General features: G+C 43.5%; 1 protein-coding gene across 2 annotated transcripts in view; it reads right to left on the reverse strand.

Annotated features, from left to right (window-relative positions):
* WDR76 (WD repeat domain 76) overlaps positions 1-20,035 on the reverse strand; it is a 78,896-nt gene extending 58,861 nt beyond the window's left edge. Inside the window, exons 1-5 of one of the 2 annotated variants that reach the window (XM_058665920.1) lie at positions 19,955-20,035; positions 17,517-17,780; positions 16,331-16,735; positions 11,697-11,789; positions 10,225-10,280 (exon numbers count right to left, since the gene is read on the reverse strand). In XM_058665920.1, the coding sequence (XP_058521903.1) occupies positions 10,225-10,280; positions 11,697-11,789; positions 16,331-16,735; positions 17,517-17,570 (608 nt within the window). In that variant the 5' untranslated portion in view covers positions 17,571-17,780; positions 19,955-20,035. Of the gene's footprint in view, positions 1-10,224; positions 10,281-11,696; positions 11,790-16,330; positions 16,736-17,516; positions 17,781-19,841 lie in introns of both variants that reach the window. The other variant, XM_058665919.1, reaches the window with a different exon arrangement.
* Positions 20,036-20,045: the final 10 nt, after the last annotated feature.

Raw genomic sequence — 20,045 nt, forward strand, 5'->3', positions numbered from 1 at the left:
CATGGACAGACACTCAACCACCCCACTAAGAATTCTGTAATCTATTGAAGCATTGCCGTTTGCCTATATAATAAGATGGTTTTTGCAACCAATATGAGCTTGGGAGTTACTGTCACTCACAATGTCTTGGTAAGTAGAGCTTTAACTACACACAGGAGTACAATTAAGCCCATACCATTTCTGGACACGGAGTGTGTCTATGCACTCCCCCCAAATCTGGCAGACATGTGGCATGTCATATGGAAAAGGGCTTGATAAATACCCTTAAAATTAATGAAAGGGATGGGAGTATAAGCTGAAACTATTATGGCAATAAATACAGTTATTGTGATCTTAAAGGCTAGCCTGACACTGCAAATTATTGAAGCACAGAAAATATATTTTAGCTGCTTATAAAATTTTTGGTAACAGGAATTAAGGATACTTATTAGTATTACAGAAATGTGTTTAATTATTGTTTGTTTATAACCACAGGCTGTACAACCCCATAGAGGAATTTAATATTTGAAACTTTTCTCTTGGATTTTCATCTTTTTTCCTTGTGACATATTTTTCCCATTAAATGATGGGGAAGTTGTGGAAATAGAAATGCATTAAGAATGTATTACTGGGGCCCGGCAGCTTGGCCTAGCAGCTAAAGTCCTTGCCTTGAATGCACTAGGATCTCTCATGGTTGCCGGTTCTAATCCCGGAAGCTCCACTTCCCATCCAGTTCCCTGCTTGTGGACTGGGAAAGCAGTCGAGGACAGTCCAATGCTATGGGACCCTGCACCCACATGGCAGACCTGGAACAGGTTCCAGGTTCCTGGCTTTGGATCGGTGCAGAACCGGCCGTTGCGCTCAGTTGGGGCGTGAATCATCGATGCAAGATCTTCCTCTCTGTCTCTCCTCCTCTCTGTATATCTGACTTTGTCATAAAAATAAATAAATCTTAAAAAAAATTAAAAAAATATATAACTAAAACAAAAAAAAAAGAATGTTATTACTGACTAGCAGGTAATCGCATGTGCCTTGGCCTTGAAGTCCTGGTTGTTGTCCAGAGGTTACTAATGAAGAATGAACAATGGCTTGCTTTGAAGAATATGAATATAGTATTTTGCAGATTTATCTGCAGGGCAACCTTAGCCAAGAAGTACAAACAGGATGACCAAATGTCTGTTCAAGCCCCCTTAGTCATGAAGCAAAAATAGAATTAAATGTTTGTGCAGAAATTTGTGATATGACTACATAAATAAAAAAGGACAGCTTCTTGAGCTGTTTACAGGAGGGCACCAAGTGACAGTGTCCCTGTCTTTTCGCCGACTCCACACACTCTTCTTGAGCTTTGAACTCGGCTGGAGTTAGCCTCCGGTATATTAAGAAACTAGAAAAGCATGGGTCTGGCACCATAGTGTAGAGGTTAAATTCCTCGCCTTGAACACACCAGGATCCTACATGGGCACTGGTTCTAATTTGGCAGCCCCACTTCCCATCCAGCTCCCTCCTTGTTGCCTGGGAAAGCAGTTGAGGACGGCCCAAAGCCTTGGGATCCTGAACCCACATGGGAGACCTGGAAGAAGCTCCTGTCTTTGGATCGGCTTAGCTCCAGCCGTTGAGACCACTTGGGAAGTGAAACATCGGATTAAAGATCTTTCTCTTGGGCCCAGCACTGTGGCCTAGCGGCTAAAGTCCTTGCCTTGAACGTGCCGGGATCCCATATGGGTGCCAGTTCTAATCCCAGCAGCTCCACTTCCCATCCAGCTCCCTGCTTGTGGCCTGGGAAAGCAGTCAAGGACAGCCCAATGCTTTGGGACCCTGCACCTGCGTGGGAGACCTGGAAGAGGTTCCTGGTTCCCAGCATCGGATCGGCGCGCACCGGCCCGTTGCGGCTCACTTGGGGAGTGAAACATCAGATGGAAGATCTTCTTCTCTGTCTCTCCTCCTCTCTGTATATCTAGCTTTCCAATAATAATAAAATCTTTTTTAAAAAAAAAAAAAAGATCTTTCTCTTTGTCTCTCCTCCTCTCTGTATATCTGTCTTTCTAATAAAAATAAAGAAATCTTAAAAAAGAAATCAGAAAAGCATCGAGAAAATAAGTTAACCTTACAGTTACAGAAACTAGAAAAACAACACCAAAGCAATCCCAAGATTAGTAGGAAATAATCAAAATAAGGGAGAAAATAAACCAAATGGAGACCAAGAGAACTGGACATAAGATCAACAAATCAAAGAGCTGGTTCTTTGAGAAAATCAACAAAGTAGACTCCACACTAGCCCAACTATCAAAAAAGAGGGGGAAGATATACATCTATAGCATCAGAGATGAGAAAGGAAATTAACAACAGATACCTCAGACATACAGAGAATTATTAGGAATTTCAAGCAACTATATGCCAACAAATCAGAAGATCTAGAAAAGATGGATAGATTTCTGGACACATAGAATCAAAAAAACTAAATCAAGAAGCAATTAACAGTCTAAATAGACCTATAACATGGACTGAGATTGAATCAGCAATTAAAGCCCTCCCAACCAAGTAAAGTCCCAGACCAGATGGCTTCACTGCTAAATTCTACCAAGCATTTCAACAGGAATTTACCCCAATCCTCCAAAAGCTTTTCCAAGCAATAGAAAAGCAACTCTTCCAAAATTTTTTAAAGATTTATTTTATTTTTATTACAAAGTCAGATATACAGAGAGACGAGAAGAGACAGAAATATCCTTCGTTCAATTATTCACTCTCCAAGTAACGACAATGGCCGGAGCTACACCAGTCCAAAGTCAGGAGCCTGGAACCTCCTCCAGGTCTCCCATGCAGGTGCAGGGTCCCAAGGCTTTGGGTCGTACTCGACTGTTTTCCCAGGTCACAAGCAGGGAACGGGATGGGAAGCTGGCCTGCCGGAATTAGAATCGGCATCCATGAGAGATCCTAGTGCATTCAAGGCAAGGACTTTAGCTTCTAGGCTACCACGCCGGGCCCTCCAAACTCTTTCTATGAAGCCAATATCACCTTAATACCAAAGACACATAGACACAACAGAAAAAGAAAACTACAGACCGACATCCGTGATGAACATAGATGTAAAGATCCTCAACAAAATATTAGCCAAATGGATCCAACAGTACATCAGGAGATCATTCACCTGGGTCAGGTGGGATTCATTCCAGGCATGCAGGGATGGTCCAACATTCATAAACCAAAGAATGTGACACATCACATCAATAAAATGAAAAATAAAAACCATATGATCATCTAAATAGATTCAGAGAAGGTATCTGATAAAATCCAACACCACTTCATGCTGAAAACCTTAAGCAAGATAGGCACAAAAGGAACATTCTACAACACAATCAAAGCAATTTACGAAAAACCCAATGCCAACATCATATTAAACGGGGAAAGATTGGAAGTCTTCCCACTAACATCTGGAATTAGACAGGGATATCCACTGTCACCACTACTCTTCGATATAGTATTAGAGGTCCTTGCCACAGCTGCTAGGCAAGAAAAAAAGAATTAAAGGAATCCAAACTGGAGCGAGGAACTGAAATAATATCTATTTGCAGATGACATGAGTCTCTGCATATGAGAATCAAAAACTCAGTCAAGACACTACTGGAACTCATAACAGACTTTGGCAGGGTAGCAGGACACAAAATTAATGAACACAAGTTGATGGCAGTAGTGCACACAGATAATTCCATGGATCATAAAGAAATTGTAAGCATAGTCCCTTTTAAAATACTGGAGAGGAATCTTAAATATCTAGGAATTAAGCTAACTAAATATGTAGATTTCTATGATGAAAACTATAAAACGGGCCCAGCGGTGTGGCCTAGCAGCTAAAGTACTCTCTTTGAATGCACCGGGATCCCATTTGGGTGCCGGTTCTAATCCCGGCGGCTCCACTTCCCATCCAGCTCCCTGCTTGTGGACTGGGAAGGCAGTTGAGGACGGCCCAAAGCTTTGGGACCCTGCACCCGCGTGGGAGACCTGGACGAGGTTCCAGGTTCCTGGGTTCGGACAGGCGCAGAACCGGCTGTTGCGCTCACTTGGGGAGTGAATCACCGGATAGAAGATCTTCCTCTCTGTCTCTCCTCCTCTCTGTATATCTGACTTTATAATAAAAATAAATCAATCTTTAAAAAAAAACTATAAAACATTAAAAAAGGAAATAGAAGATACTGAAAAATGAAAAAACTTACCATGTTCCTGAATTGGCAGGATCACCATTATCAAAATGTCCCTATTACCAAACGTAATACACAGATTCAACGCAGTTCCAATTAAATCCCAACAACATTATTCTCAGAAATAGAAAAGTTGATACAAAAATTATCTGGAAACACAAGAAACCAAGAATAGCCAAAACTATACTGAAGAATAAAAATCAAGCTGGAGGAATCACAATTCCAGATCTCAAGATATACTACAGGGCAGTGGTCATCAAAACAGTCTGGTACTGGTACAGAAACAGAGAAGAAGATCAGTGGAACAGAATAGAAACACCAGAAGGGAGCCCACACATGTACAGCCAACTAATCTTTGATAAGAAAACTGAAAACAATCCAGGGAAAAAGCCTGTTCTCTTCAACTAATGCTGTTGGGACAACTGGATAGCAGCCTGCAGAATTAAGAAGACCCGCAGCTGTCACATTATATGTTGAATCAGCTCTAAAAGATTTAAGGACATAAATCTACACCCAGAAGTCATCAAACTATTAAAGGACAACATAGGAAATACTCTCCAAGAAATAGGAACAGGGAAAAAGCTTCTTAGAAAAGAAGCCAAAAGCACAGGCAAGCAAACACAAAATAAACAAACGGGACTATCTCAGAGTAAAAAGCTTCTAGAAAAACAAAAAAGCTTCTGTACAGCAAAGGAAACAAAGTGAAGCCAGCAAACAACAGAATGGGAGAAAATGTCTGCATGCTACACAAGTGATAAGGGACTAATATTCAGGACTGACAAAGAGCTTCAGAAACCCAGAAACATAAAAAAACTACCCTGTGAAAAAACAGGCAACCGAAATGAACAGACATTTTTCAAAAGAACAGATCCAAATGGCTAACAGACATATGAAAAGATGCTCAGGCTCCCTAGCCATCAGGGAGATACAAATGAAAACCACATTGAGGTACCACCTAACTCCAGTCAGACTGGTCTACATTCAGAACTCAACTAACAACACCTGCTGGCATGGATGTGGGGAGAAAGGTACCCTCCTTCAACGCCAGAGGTAGTGCAGGATAATACAACCACTATGGAAATCAATTTGGAGAGTGTTTAGAGAATTGCAAATAAACCTGCCATATGACCCAGCTACCCCACTCCTAGGAATATACCCAAAAGAAATGAAGTTTTTATATGAGAAGGGGATCTGTAATCCTGTATTTGCAGCAGCACAATCTACAATAAAAGACACAGAAATAATCCAGATACCCATCCAAAGAGTGGTTAAAGAAACTGGTACATCAACTCCATGGAATATTACTCAGTCATTAAAAAGAATGAAATTATACCATTTACAACTAGGTGGTTCCAACTACAGACCATTATGTCCAGTGAAATACGTCAATCCCAAAAAGACAAACATCGTATGTTCTCTCTAATGTAAAGAAACCATCATGCAAATTGGAATGGATAGTTATGGAGTAATGGAGACTACCATATTCTGCTGTGATGACACAATGCAACATGCATCTTTGTTTCCAAACAAAAGATGGACTCTCAGGCCCGGCAGCATGGCCTAGCGGCTAACGTCCTCGCCTTCAAAGCGCCGGGATCCCATCTGGGCGCCGGTTCTAATCCCAGCAGCTCCACTTCCCATCCAGCTCCCTGCTTGTGGCCTGGGAAAGCAGTCGAGGACGGCCCAGTGCTTTGGGACCCTGCACCCACGTGGGAGACCCGGAAGAGGTTCCTGGTTCCTGGCATCGAATCGGCGCGCACCGGCCCGTTGCGGCTCACTTGGGGAGTGAAACATCGGATGCAAGATCTTCCTCTCTGTCTCTCCTCCTCTCTGTATATCCGGCTTTCTAATAATAATAAAATCTTTAAAAAAAAAAAAGATGGACTCTCAATGATTAAGTGTTGGACATATCTAGACAATGGGATGGTGGATTATTTGATACTGTCTGTACCAGCAATGTCGGGGCACACTAAAATAGCAAACTGTTGGAATTGTAACTCTTTAGGAAGGAATGTACTGCTGCGACAATATGGGAAAAATCAGTCAGGGGATAGAACTGGGGTAACGGGAATCCCAGACTATGCAAAATTATACGATAAAATTCAAAATTTTAAATAAAAAATAATTTTTTTTAAATTAGTAAAACTTAAAAACAGGGGGTTGGGCAGAATTAAGATAATGGGAAGAGGAAGGGAAAAGAAATAGTCAAAGAAGCAGAGGCATGCTCCACCTACTGATTCATTATCCAAACGCCCACAAGCAGGACCAGGCCAGGCTGCAGCCAAGAACGAGGAGCTTCTTCCATGTGTCCCATGTAGCGCAGGGCCCCACTGGTATCCTAGGAGCTAAACCAGAAGTGCAGCAGCTGGGCTTCGAACATGTATCCCCACAGAGTGCCAGCACTGCAGGCAAGCACCTTAAGCTATTAGGTCACCAAGCTGCCAAGTCTCTCTCTCTCTTTTTCCAATAAAATAAAATAAGTTAATTCAACCACAGGGCTTTACAGTTTCCATTAATTAAGAGAAATTATCAATTGTTAAAAGCATATACAATAGGGACTGGAATGACAACTCAACTGGATAATTCTCCACATCCAAGCATGAGCATCCCATATGGGCACTGGTTCATGTCCTGGCTGTTGCACTTCCTACAGAGCTGCCTGCTAGGGGCTAACAAAGAAGCAGAGGATGACTAAAAGCCTTGGATACCTGCATGGGACACCTGGAAGAAATTCCTGACTCCTGGCTTTGGATTGGCTCAGCTGCAGTCATTGCAGCCATTTGGGGACTCAACCAAAGGATGGAAGATCTTTCTGTTTCTTTCTCTCCATAAAGTTGACGTTCAAATGAAAATTAACTGGGCCCAGTGCAATAGCCTAGTGGTTAAATTTTCGCCTTGCATGCACTGGATTCCATCTGGGAACCAGTTCATATCCTGATTCATTTCCCATCCAGCTCCCCACTTGTGGCCAGCGAAAGCAGTCAAGGATGGCCCAAAGCCTTGGAACCCTGCACCCACATGAGACCCGGAAAAAGCTTCTGGCTCCTAGCTTCAGATCAGCTCAGCTCTGACCATTGCGGCCACTTGCGGATTAAAGCATGTGGATGGAAGATCTTCCTCTCTGCCTCTCCTTCTCTCTGTATAGCTGCCTTTCCAATAAATAAGTAAATCTTTAAAAATAAACAAATGAGTGAATGAATGAATGAATAAATAAATAAATAAATAAATATAAACAAACAGGCCCAGTATGGTAGCCTAAGGAGCTAAAGTCATTGACTTGCACGCGCCAGAATCCCATGTGGGCGCTACTTCACGTACTGGCAGCCCCACTTCCCATCCAGCTCCCTGCTTGTGGCCTGGGAAATCAAAAGCAGTTGAGCACAAGCCAAAGCCTTGGAACCCTGCACTCTCGTGGGAGACCAGAAAGAGGCTTAAGGCTTCTAGCGCCTAGCTCCAGTTTGGCTCAGCTCCAGCCATTGAGACCACTTGGGGAGTGAATCATTGGAAGAAAGATCTTCCTCTCTGTCTCTCCTTCTCTGTATTTCTGACTTTCCAATAATAATTTTTTAATTAAAAAATTAAATTAAATAAATATTCCAGGGCCCGGCAGCATGGCCTAGCGGCTAATGTCCTCGCCTTCAAAGCGCCGGGATCCCATAAGGGCGCCGGTTCTAATCCCAGCAGCTCCACTTCCCATCCAGCTCCCTGCTTGTGGCCTGGGAAAGCAGTCGAGGACGGCCCAGTGCTTTGGGACCCTGCACCCACGTGGGAGACCCGGAAGAGGTTCCTGGTTCCTGGCATCGAATCGGCGCGCACCGGCCCGTTGCGGCTCACTTGGGGAGTGAATCATCGGACAGAAGATCTTCCTCTCTGTCTCTTCTCCTCTCTGTATATCTGACTTTGTAATAAAAATAAAAAAAATCTTAAAATAAATAAATAAATAAATATTCCAAAAAAGTGTGAAAAAAGATAAGTCAAGGCTAGCACTGTAGCTTAGCACATTACACCATCAACTCAATACTAGTAGTCCATTCTGTAGTATGGGTTCAAGTTCCAGGGGCTCTGCTTCCAATCCAGTTTCCTACTGGGGAGCGTTTGCTCCCCAGGTAGGAGACCAGGATGAAGTTTCCAGTTCCTGGCTTCAGTGTGGAGCAGCCATAGCTGCTGTGTATATTGGGGGTGGGATGAATGCTAAGCCAGTGAATGAAAGAGCTCTTTAAAAAAAAAAAAAAAAAAAAAAAAGATTTATTTTTCTTGGAAAATGAGATACACAGAGCGAAGAGAAACAGAAAATCTTTCATCCGCTTTCATTTGTCCTCGGGCACCTGCACCACAGTGAGGCCCAGACAGAGAGCTAGGCTCCTGATTTTAGCCTGGCCAAGCCTTGGGCATTGTAGACACTGGGGAATGGAATGACTCAGTAGACGGAAGCTCTCTCCCTTTGTCTCTTCTTGCCACTCTGGCTTTCAAATAACGTTTGTCTTAATTTTCAATGTTTATTTTTATCTGAAAGGCAGATCAGATTTAAGAGAAAAGGAAAGACAAATATCTTCCATTCACTGTTTACTCCCCAGATGGCCTCAACAACCAGAGCAGAGCTGATACAAACCCAAGAGCCAGGAGTTTCTTCCTGGTCTCCCACGTGGGTGCAAGATCCCAAGGCTTTGGGCCATTCTTCACTGCTTTCCCAAGTCACAAGCAGGGAGCTGGATGCGAAGTGAAGCAGCCAGAACACGTACTGGCATCCATATGGGATCAAAACCATATTGGGATTAGCCAACCAGGCCACTGCACCAGGATCTTTTCAATTTTTTTAAACTTAAAAATAACAAAGAATTCCTGATGCTCAAATTCTAGACTACTACTTATCATCTATTTTGATATGCCCCAAAACATCTCTTTGAGCTTATTTCCTAACTCATAAAACAGGTATATCATTTACCATATATGGTGATAGGATTAAAAGAAAAAAACAGGGCCCCGCAACGTGGCCTAGGAGCTGAAGTCCTCACCTTTCATGCACCAGGATCCCATATGGGCGCCGGTTCTAATCCTGGCAGCCCCACTTCCCAACCAGCTCCCTGCTTGTGACCTGAGAAAAGCAGTCAAGGATGGCCCAAAGCCTTGCAACCCTGCACACGTGTGGGAGACCTGGAAGAGCTTCGGGCTCCTAGTTTTGGATCAGCGCAGCTCCAGCCATTGCGGCCACTTAGGGAGTGAATCATCAGATGGATAATCTTCCTTTCTACATATATCTGACTTTGCAATAAAATGAATAAATCTTAAAAAAAAAAAAAAGGAAAAAACAGGACACAATTTCCTGGTCACACACTATGCTTCACAGATGTTCAGTAACTGTTAACTCCCTTCCCTTATTCTAATCTTAGAGTGGTTCGTAAGCCAGCTGCTCCACTTCCCATCCAGCTTCCTGCTTGTGGACTGGGAAAGCAGTGGAGGATGGCCCAAAGCCCTGGGATCCTGCGCCTGTATGGGATACCCAGAAGAAGTTCCGGGGTCCTGGCTTCAGATTAGCTCAGTTCTGGCTGTTGCGGCCACTTGGGGAGTGAACCAGCAGACGGAAGATCTTTCTCTTTATCTCCTCTCTGTATATCTGCCTTTCCAATAATAAAATAAATCTTCTTTTAAAAGACATTGAAATAATAATAAATATTAAAAAAAAAAAAAACTATGAGACTAGAATTCCATGCAGGTCTCCCATGTGAGTGCAGGAACTCACTGCCTTCCCAGGTACATGTGTGGGAAACTGGATCAGAAGTGGAACAGCCAATACTCAAATTGGCACCCATACAGGAAGTCAGCATCATAGGCAGCAGCTTAACCCACTAAGCCATAATACCACCCCCAGTTTTTTAATTAAAAAACAACTCAGCAAGCACTGGGGTCCCGATGTAGAAGTAAAGCAGCAGATGGAAGCTCTGTTTCTCCCCCTCTGTATGTGACTGCCTTTCAAATAAATAAAATTAAATTTAAAAAATTTTAAAAACCCTCAGCAATATATCTCATCCCAAGTATCACAAATTAAACCTTTTACCTCTTAAATTCAGGAGGTTTTCTTGTCTTTATCATTTCACGGAGCCTTGCAGCTGACTGCAAAGTACACAAAACATTCATGCAAGTGAAAATGTTGTAACTACACACATAACTTACCTTTTAAAAGATTAAGTATCTGCTTCCACACTCAAGTCTGTCCAGGAAATGTGAATCCTTAACGTAGAATGCTTATTTTTGGTAACAAACATAATAAAGGCAAGGATGTAACCCTACCTACCTAGCATTCTGCTGCGTTGGGCCACACCACTAATGAGTGTATATAATCAAAGTGTTTAATCAAGTACTCTACTACATATTAAACGATTCAACTTCTGTTGGCAAACTCACTTTGTTTTCCAAAAAAGTTAAAGACTATACTTTCAAACATCAAATCACATTTTAACTAAAAATCACAATTACAAATATTGTCTAAATTTCTGCCGGATTTCCAACAGGAAATTGACTTAATTTATTTGATTAACTCACCCTCCTTCCGTCAAGATATAAACATGTAATGAACATTTGAAAATTTTATATTTGGGCCCAGCACTGTGGCCTAGCGGCTAAAGTCCTCACCTTGAAAGCCCCGGGATCCTGTATGGGTGCTGGTTCTAATCCCAGCAGCTCCACTTCCCATCCAGCTCCCTGCTTGTGGCCTGGGAAAGCAGTCGAGGATGGCCCAGTGCTTTGGAACCCTGCACCCAAGTGGGAGACCCGGAGGAGGTTCCCTGGTTCCCGGCTTCGGATCGGCACAGCACTGGCCGTTGTGGCTCACTTGGGGAGTGAAACATCGGACGGAAGATCTTCCTCTCTGTCTCTTCTCCTCCTCTCTATATATCTGACTTTGTAATAAAATAAATAAATCTTAAAAACAAAAGAAAATTTTATATTCACAGAAATCAATTCATTATGAAGAGTTTGGTATCTTTTTGAGGTTGGGGCGAGAGAATCACACCATCCTAAACAGCTGCTTTTGTTCAACCCCAATGTGGAGAAAGCAAGGCAAATCATACCATAACTTACGATTATACAGTATCAGCATAAATGTATTCTTAAAGTTCCCTATATAAAGCATATTCCTACCTATTTGGAAAGTTTAAAATTTAGAAAAAATATTGTAATCCTCCATAATATCCTTTGATATACCCTAGCACAACTCTTACCTTTGGGTAAAGGCAATAATTTGGCACAAGCCAAACTTCCCTGAATCTAAGACAACCAGTTTTAGGAGACCAGTATTTTATGTACCAACAAAAACTGGAGTAAGCTGCTAATTATTTTAAGATCAATTTCAAAAATGTTAAATGTCAAAAAAAAAAAAAACCCTCAGAATCAATGATATGGTAGCCACTATTTTATAATATAATTATACTCCAAAATTCGCCCTCCCTCACAAGATACATGGGAACTACTGTTGTAAGTATTAACCTGACAGAAGGAAAAGCATCTTGTTTTTAGAGACTCCACACTAACCTCAGATAAGTGAAGAGAAGCAAAAAAGTTTGCATTTTCTGATATGTTCTTCAGTCTTTTTCTTTCATATGGTGACAATCCTGAAAAATCATCCTATGAAATCAAACCAAAAAGATCGTTACTTTACATAATCCTTAGTAAAAAGTACTTCACAACTAGGTCCTTGATTCTTCGATTAAACACAGCTAAGTGAGTAAATGCATTTGTTTCTGCATCTGAAAACCCACTGAGGGCCTGGTGCCGTGGCCTAGCAGCTGAAGACCTAGCCTTGAACGCTCTAGGATCCCATCTGGGCACCGGTTCTAATCCTGGCGGCCCCACTTCCCATCCACCTTCCTGCTTGTGGCCTGGGAAAGCAGTCGAGGACGGCCCAATGCATTGGGACCCTGCACCTGTGTGGGAGACCTGGAGCAAGTTCCCGGCTCCTGGCTCTGGATCGACGCAGCACCGGCCATTGCAGTCACTTGGGGAGTGAAACATTGGACAGATGATCTGCCTCTCTGTCTCTCCTCCTCTCTGTATATCTGACTTTGTAATGAAAATAAAATAAACCTTTAAAAAAAAAAAAAGAAAATCCATTGATAGACCAGCAAACTAATCTTTTAAAAAGATTTATTGATTCACTGATTGACTGATTGGAGAAGTAGAGTTAGGGAGAGGAAGCTACTGTCTCCTAGCTTTGGACAGGCTCCACTCCAGCTATTGAGGCCATTCAGGGAATGAACTAGCAGAAGAAAGATCTGTCTCTCCCTCTTTGGCTCTCTGTGTAACTCTACCTTTCAAATAAATCTTGGAAAAAAAAATTATTCTAAATACAATTGAGTCACCAAATACAAAGGTAAAGACTCGTATACTCAAAATATGGTAGTATCATGGGCCCGGCGGCATGGCCTAGCGGCTAAAGTCCTCGCCTTGAACGCACCGGGATCCCATATGGGCGCCGGTTCTAATCCCAGCAGTTCCACTTCCCATCCAGCTCCCTGCTTGTGGCCTGGGAAAGCAGTCAAGGACGGCCCAATGCATTGGGACCCTGCACCCGCGTGGGAGACCTGGAAGAGGCTCCAGGTTCCCGGCTTCGGATCAGCACGCACCGGCCGTTGCGGCTCACTTGGGGAGTGAATCATCGGACGGAAGATCTTCCTCTCTGTCTCTCCTCCTCTCTGTGTATCTGACTTTGTAATAAAAATAAATCTTTAAAAATATATATGGTATCTTACACTTTTTCTTAAGAAGCTAGTGAAAGGGCCTGGTGCAGTAGCCTAGCGACTAAAGTCCTCACCATGCACACGCCAGGATCCCATATAGGCGCCAGTTCAATTCCTGGCGGCCCCACTTCCCATCCAGCTCCCTGCTTGTGGCCTGGGAAAGTCATCAAGGACGGCCCAAGGCTTTGGGACCCTGCACTCTGTCGGAGACCCAGAAGAGGCTCTGGGCTCCTGGCTTCAGATCAGCTCAGCTCCAGCCACTGTAGACATTTGGGGAGTGAATCATTGGATGGAAGATTCTCTCTCTCTCTATTGGCCTAACTCTACCTTTCAAACAAAACATAAAATAAAAAACAAAGCATGTGCATGTATGCATGTTAGTATGAGAAGGGTATGGAGGAAGTAAAATAAGCTTTCAACCTTCCATGGAAAGTGAACAAATACTATGGTGGGGGACCAAGAGCAAGAAGCTAAAATGTTTAAAGTACCATTTGAGATGTTTGCAGCAATGAGGATCAGAGAGGTATGTGGTAGAAAAAAAATTTTTTTATTTTATTTGGAGGACAGATCATCCAATGCTGCTTCATTCCCCAAATGCCTGCAACAGTTGGAACCGCACCACGCTGAAGCCAGAAGCCAAGAACTCAGTCCACGTCTCCCACAAGGTGGCAGGGACCCAAGCACTTGAGCCATTACCTGCTGTCCCCAAGGTGCTCATAAGTAGGAAGCTGGAATCAGAAGAGCCAATGCCAAAACTAGGCACTCCAATATAGGGTGCCAATCTTCCAAGTGGCACTTTTTCTTTTTATATTATTTTACTTGAAAATCAGAGAGAGAGGGAAAGACAGAGAGACAAAAAATACTGCAAGCAAGCAAACTCTTCCATTGCCAGTTCACTCCTCAAATAGTCCCAAGGGTCAGAGCTAAGCTGGCCTGAAGCCAGGAGCTCCTTCTAGGTCGTCCGTGTGGATACAGGGGCCAAGGACTTGAGCTATTCTCCATTGCTTTCCCATGGCATTAACAGAGAGCTAGATCGAAAGTGGAATAACCAGGACTAGAACCAGCGCCCATATGGGATGCCAACACCACAGGTGGAGGATTAACGTGCTACACAACTGTGCCAGCCCCTGGCAAATGACAACTGTAGTACCAAATGGCCACTCCAGAACACACCTGGCTGCTAAAAATTCCTGAATTACCAAAGAACCAAATCCTGTATATACATCTTTTCCTATATATCATCCCTATGATAAAGCTTAACTCATAACTCAGACATACTAACAGATTAATAACAACAGGGGTAGGCATAATGGCACAGGGTTAAACTGCTGTTTGGGATACCAGCACCCCACATTAAGATGACCTAGTTCGAGTCCCAGCTCCGCCACACTTCCAATACAATGTTCTGCTAATAACCATGAGAGGCAGCACATGATGGCCCAGGTATATGAGCTCCTGCCACCCACATGCAAGACCTGGATGCAGTTCTTTCAGCGTCAGCTCGGTCAACCCTTAGCTGTTTCAGGCTTTTAGAGACTGCACCAGCAGGTGGAATATCTATTTTCTTCTCTGCGTTGCTCAGCCTTTCAAATAAATAAACCCGAAAAGGCCTAGCACAATGCCTCAATTGTCTAATCCTCCCCCTTCAAGTGTTAAGGAACCCATATGGGCACTGGTTCATATCCCAGCTGCTCTGCTTCCCATCCAGCTTTGCTTGTGGCCTGGAAAGCAGCAGAGGATGGCTCAAAGCCTTGGGACCCTGCACCCACGTGGGAGACCCAAAAGCAGCTCCCGGTTTTAGATCGGTTCAGCTCTGATTGATTCATTCCCCAAGTGGTTGTATCAATTAGTGGACAGATCTTTGTTAAATCAGCCTTTCCAATAAAAATAAATTTTAAAAAACTTCCAAAAATAGTAATAATATATTATGACAAAGCCATGTGAACACTGTCTCTCAAAATATCTTATTGTACCATAGATAGTAAATCATATTGACCCTGGGTAACACAGACCAAAGAAAACAAAACCTGAGAAGTATATATTCCCATAGCACTCATTACTACCTGCAGTGTCAGGCATCCACTAGGGGCCTGGAGCATATCCCCTGGGACTGCTATATACCCTGGCATGTTATACCAAGGGGGGGATATTCATTTTTGAAGTACCTTTCTCAATAATGCAACACCTTACTCTAATCATAAGCAAATGTCAGACGGATAACTGAGAGACATTATACAAAGTGCAGGACTCTTCAGAAGTGTCAAGGACATGAAACACTGAGGAGCCGTCTAGGCGGGAAAAGCCGAAGACCTAACAACTGAATACACTGGGTGACACTGGTCTGAACAGAACAACAAAATGCTACCAGCTGTAACTGGTGAAAATCTAGTAGGCTCTGTGCTGCAGTTATCAGTAATTACTCCAAGTTTCATTTCTTAGTTTGACCAACGCTGTAGGGTTGCATAAAAAATTAACACAAAGTTAAGCTAGGTGAGATTTGCATAACTCCTCAGTATTATTTTTGCAACTTATCTGTCAGCCTGAAATTAACTAAAAAAAAATTTTAATGAACGGCTAAAAACACCTCACATAATGAAATATTTAATAGAGTGGCTAGACGATAAAAGAACATTTCCCAGGAAAGAGAACAAATACTAGACTTGCCAAGAATCTTGTCTACGACAGTCTTTTCATTTTAGGGAGAAATAAACTAAACACTGTTTCTAAAGTACAGTATCTCAAAGGTACCAGGGGTAGATTCATGTCCCAATGCTTCAACTCCCTGCTCAAGCCCAGAAAAAAAAAAAAAAAGCAACAGAAGACACCCCAAGTACTTTGGCACCTGTATCCACTTGGGACACTCAAATGAAGCTTCAGGCTCCAGCCTGGCTTAGCTCTCTGGTCTCTGTGGCACCCTGGGGAATGAACCAGCGAATCAAAGATCTCTCCCCCTCTCTGCAACTCCAACTTTCAAATAAATAAGCAAATACTTTTTCAAAATCAACACAGCATTAAATAGATTTCCAGGAGTCAGGTGTTCGTGCTAGCTATTAAGACACTAATCAGAGAGCCCATTTGCCATAAATACTTAGGTTCAACTCCCAGCTCCACTCCATTCCCCATCTCCTGACAGATCCTGAGCAGCAGCAGGCAACAGGTCAGCCAAGTGGCTGGCTCCCTGGCACCCAGAGGAGACCTGGACTGAGTTCCCAGCTGCCAGCTTCAATGTGGCTCAGTGCTGGCCACGGCTGGCACTTGGGAAGTGCATAAGCAAATGAGAGCTCTCTCTCTCTCTGCCTAACAACTAAAAAGTAAATTTTCATTAGACTTTCGATAAAACAGTTTGAGCAACAGAATTCCTGATTATCTTAGATTATCAAAACTTCAGATTTTACCACAGTTAGAACAAGCTAATTAGTTAATTCTTACCAGGCCTGCTGTCTCTTCCTCATCACTTTCTCCATCCTGACTGCTTTCCACATCATCACTGGGAAGCCCCACAGCTGAAGAAGTCTTAGATGGCGGCTTGTCCGTCTCCATATGAATATTAAAGGATGTTTTTTGCACAGTGGACTCTGTCTTGGAGGATACGGCTTTAATCTTTGATGGAGTTAAAACCACTTTGCAAGTTTCCTCTATTTCAGTCTTCTTACATGCAACTTCATTTTTAGAATTCTTTTCTAACAGGGATTTGGGATACTTAATTTGGCCTAGCTGGTAATTATTCAAGGAGTAAGGGGTCAGATAAACCTTTGGTGTTTTTCCTAAAATCACAGACTGTAATGGAGTCAGAGATATATAAGCGCAGTTTCTATTTTCTTTATATTCATTCACCTATTTGGGTAAAACAGAGGAAGACAGAATTAGAAAAGTGTATGCTTTTCCTTACAGGATCCTGAACAATTCTATGAAGACAAGTCTTCCAATTTCATAACATGAATCCAAACTGACAGCAGTAAGGATACCAGTGCCAGTCCCGGCTGCTCCACTCCTTATCCAGCTCCCTGCTAAGGCACCTCAGAAAGCAGTGGGAGATGGCCCAACTCCTCGGGCCCCTGCATCCATGGGAGCACCCGGAAAGATGCTACTGGCTCCTGGCTTTGGGGCTAACTGGATAATAAGCCAGTGGATAGAAGGTTGCTTGTTCTTTTTTCAAATAAATTAAATATTAATAAATACAATTAAACAAATCCTTAAAATATTACACACATATAAAAAGGAACCTTTGTCCCGCCAAAATCTACATTTGGAATTAGAATATATCTATTAGTTCCAGTGGGCACATTCCTTACCCATGTATGTTTGTCAAAAGCAGTAATAAGGAGTAGCACTTACATAACTGTGGAAACAGCCCAACTATCCATCTCAGAGCAAAGTAAGTGAAATTATCAAGTTACTGCCATGAAAAGGAAGCGCAGGGGGCAGGAAAACGGGACCCTCAGACCCAACCTTGCCCCTTTTTATGACTACTGACTAGCACCTGAAACTAGGAAGGCCTAATTTTGCCCAGAGAAAAGCCAGCGCAGAGAGTCCCAGTTTTGTTCGTGCCCGGCAACTCTCTCCCTTAAACGGAGGCCGAAGCACAGCCGGAGAGGCGCCAACCCGCTTCTTTTACCTGGGCACGCTGCCTGGAGGCCCCCTTCTCAGCTGCAGCGCCAGGCCCGGACATCTCGCCGCGGTGCGTAGCTGCCGCTTTCCCGCCAAAGCTCGAGGCGGAAGACGCGAGTGGGAGGAGCCGGGCGCAGGGGGCGGGGCCCGCTCAGATCTGCCCGGGCGCCCCGAACCTTACGCCGGGGGCGCCCCTTCGACATTTGCACCCTGGAACTGCTGCTTCTCATGCTGTTGGTGCTGGGAACGCGTTTAAAAAATACTGACGCCTCTAAGGAAAAACAACAACAACAACAACAACTTTACAATGTGAGCCTGGGCTTTTACCACAACCTACAGCTTTCTGTAATTCCACAGCTAGAAAAACATGTCCTATTGCTACCACGTGATCTTGTTCCCAGCAAGAGAAGCTTTTTGGTTCAAGACCTGAGGACTTAAAGCTGCTTTAAATTTCCTGATCCGTTAACATAAGACCCTGGAACGGTGTTGTGCTGCAGCACGTTAATAAACCTGTTTCCAAAGGATGCCAGTACCCACTGGAGCGGCTCCCCAGTACTTTCCGATCCTGTTAAGGTGCTTGTGCAGGCAGTGGATGATGTCAGAAATGTTGGGCTCCCCTGCTACCTCCATGGGGTTCCTTGCTGCTGGCTTCCACCTGGTACAGCTTCGGTTGCCCTGTGAGGAGGGGGAGCGGAATAAGGGAAGATAACTCTCCTCTCCCTCTCTCTCTCTTGCTCTGCCTTCCAGATAATCTTTCACTAAAATGTAAAGATGACTTTTACAAACTAAAAACCTGGGGAAAACTTGTGACTTCAATCACCAAATCATACAGATTTAAGTTTATTGTTTCCCAAAGTCACTACCAAGCTACACTTTTGTTTCTAGGGGGAGGCCATATTCCGTTACCTTAAACCAGAAAAAATTTCTGCACATTAGATCCGTAATCCCTTGAGCTGACAAATCCACAACAACATTCTGTTCTTTGGGGTTCTCTTTCTAGTCCCAAAGTGCTTCCTTGGTTGGTTCATTCTGTCCTGTCAGTTCCTTCCCTGGGATTTTCTAATTTCATACCTCCTCCAGCCACAGCTTCAGCCAAGAACACAGGTGGCATAACTAAAGAGCCCATGGAAGTCATAGTAATAGCACCTGCAAGGCCTTCCAAAGCCTGCTATAGGCAGAACTTTGATTACTCCCTGACTCCTGAATTACTAATTAAACCAAACAAGACCTTGCTTGTGCTGTCCCTTCTGGATGCTTTAAAGTGTTCTTTATAGTGAACTGTGCTAATGTCACATTAGCTTATCCTAGGGTCCTAAAAGTCCTGAAGACTTTCTAAATGAAAAACTAACTTCTTGGAGCCAGCCTCGTGGGCCCCAGTTTGAGTCCTACAGTCCCACTTGCCATCCAGCTCCCTCCTAAGGCACCTGCAGAAGCAGAAAAGCATGTGGCGGGTGGCCCAAGTTCTTGGGCTCCTGAACCCACATGGAAGGCCCAGAGGAAGCTCCTGGTTTCAGATTGGCTCAACTGTGGCCGTTGCAGCCATTGGGGAGTGAACCAGTGGACAGAAGATCTTTCTGTCTCTCCTTCTCTCTATAAATCTGACTTTCAAACAGATCTTTAAAATAAAAAGGTCCATCTTCTGTCAGAAAAGAGCTTTTTAAGCAATGCCCTATGCTTTCTTTGGAACTCAAAGTATGGTAAACACAAGAACTCAGTAATTATGAATTAAAACACAAAGGCTGCAGATGGGGACTCTGGCACAGGGATGTGACATGGTATCCTAACTTGCTGGGTCAAATGCCCATCCTGAATTATTTATTCGAATAGGCAGTTAGCGACTATGTCAGCCAGTGGAGTCTGAAGAGATTTCATCGTGCTTGGAATGGTGAGATTGGCAGCAATTCAGAACAGTTCAACTATCAAAACCACTTGAGCAGTGTCCTCAGAGCATGCCCCACATCGGGGACCCTGCGATGGCCGGGAGGGAGCGTGTGGCTTCTCCCTTTGTCTCTCCCCTTCCTCCAGATACAGGAAGGAAAAAAGAAAATGTGGAAATAACGATCTTACCCACTTTCCTGTAGCTCTTCACCGTCTGAGCCCTAATCAACAACGTAAAAATCATCAAAAGAAACTGAAAAAACGTGGGAAGCCTTCAAGTGGAATGGTAGGATTTGTCTCTAACACCTGTCCTCGTGTGACCACTAAATACCTCACCCTAGTCCACCCCGTCCTCATCAACTCAGTAATCAGCTCTACTAGATTAGCAAGAATTTTATCCCATCAAACTCTAATCCTGCAGAGTTTTCACAATGGAAGACAAGTCCTTCCCTACTTCTTCAGTTTTGTATCCATCACTATCCCGTTGGCCTGGGCCTCAAACAAGGATCAAGTGAAACTTCTAATTCAAACCTTCCTTCACAGCACAGATTCTTTTCACACTCAGACGTTGAAGACTTCCGAACCCGGCGCGATCAAATCACGTGAGCGACGACGCACATGCGCAATCCCAGACCCCACCTCCCGGCGCTCCGACCTC

This window comes from Ochotona princeps, chromosome 6, assembly GCF_030435755.1.
Source record: "Ochotona princeps isolate mOchPri1 chromosome 6, mOchPri1.hap1, whole genome shotgun sequence".
Lineage (NCBI taxonomy): Eukaryota > Metazoa > Chordata > Mammalia > Lagomorpha > Ochotonidae > Ochotona > Ochotona princeps.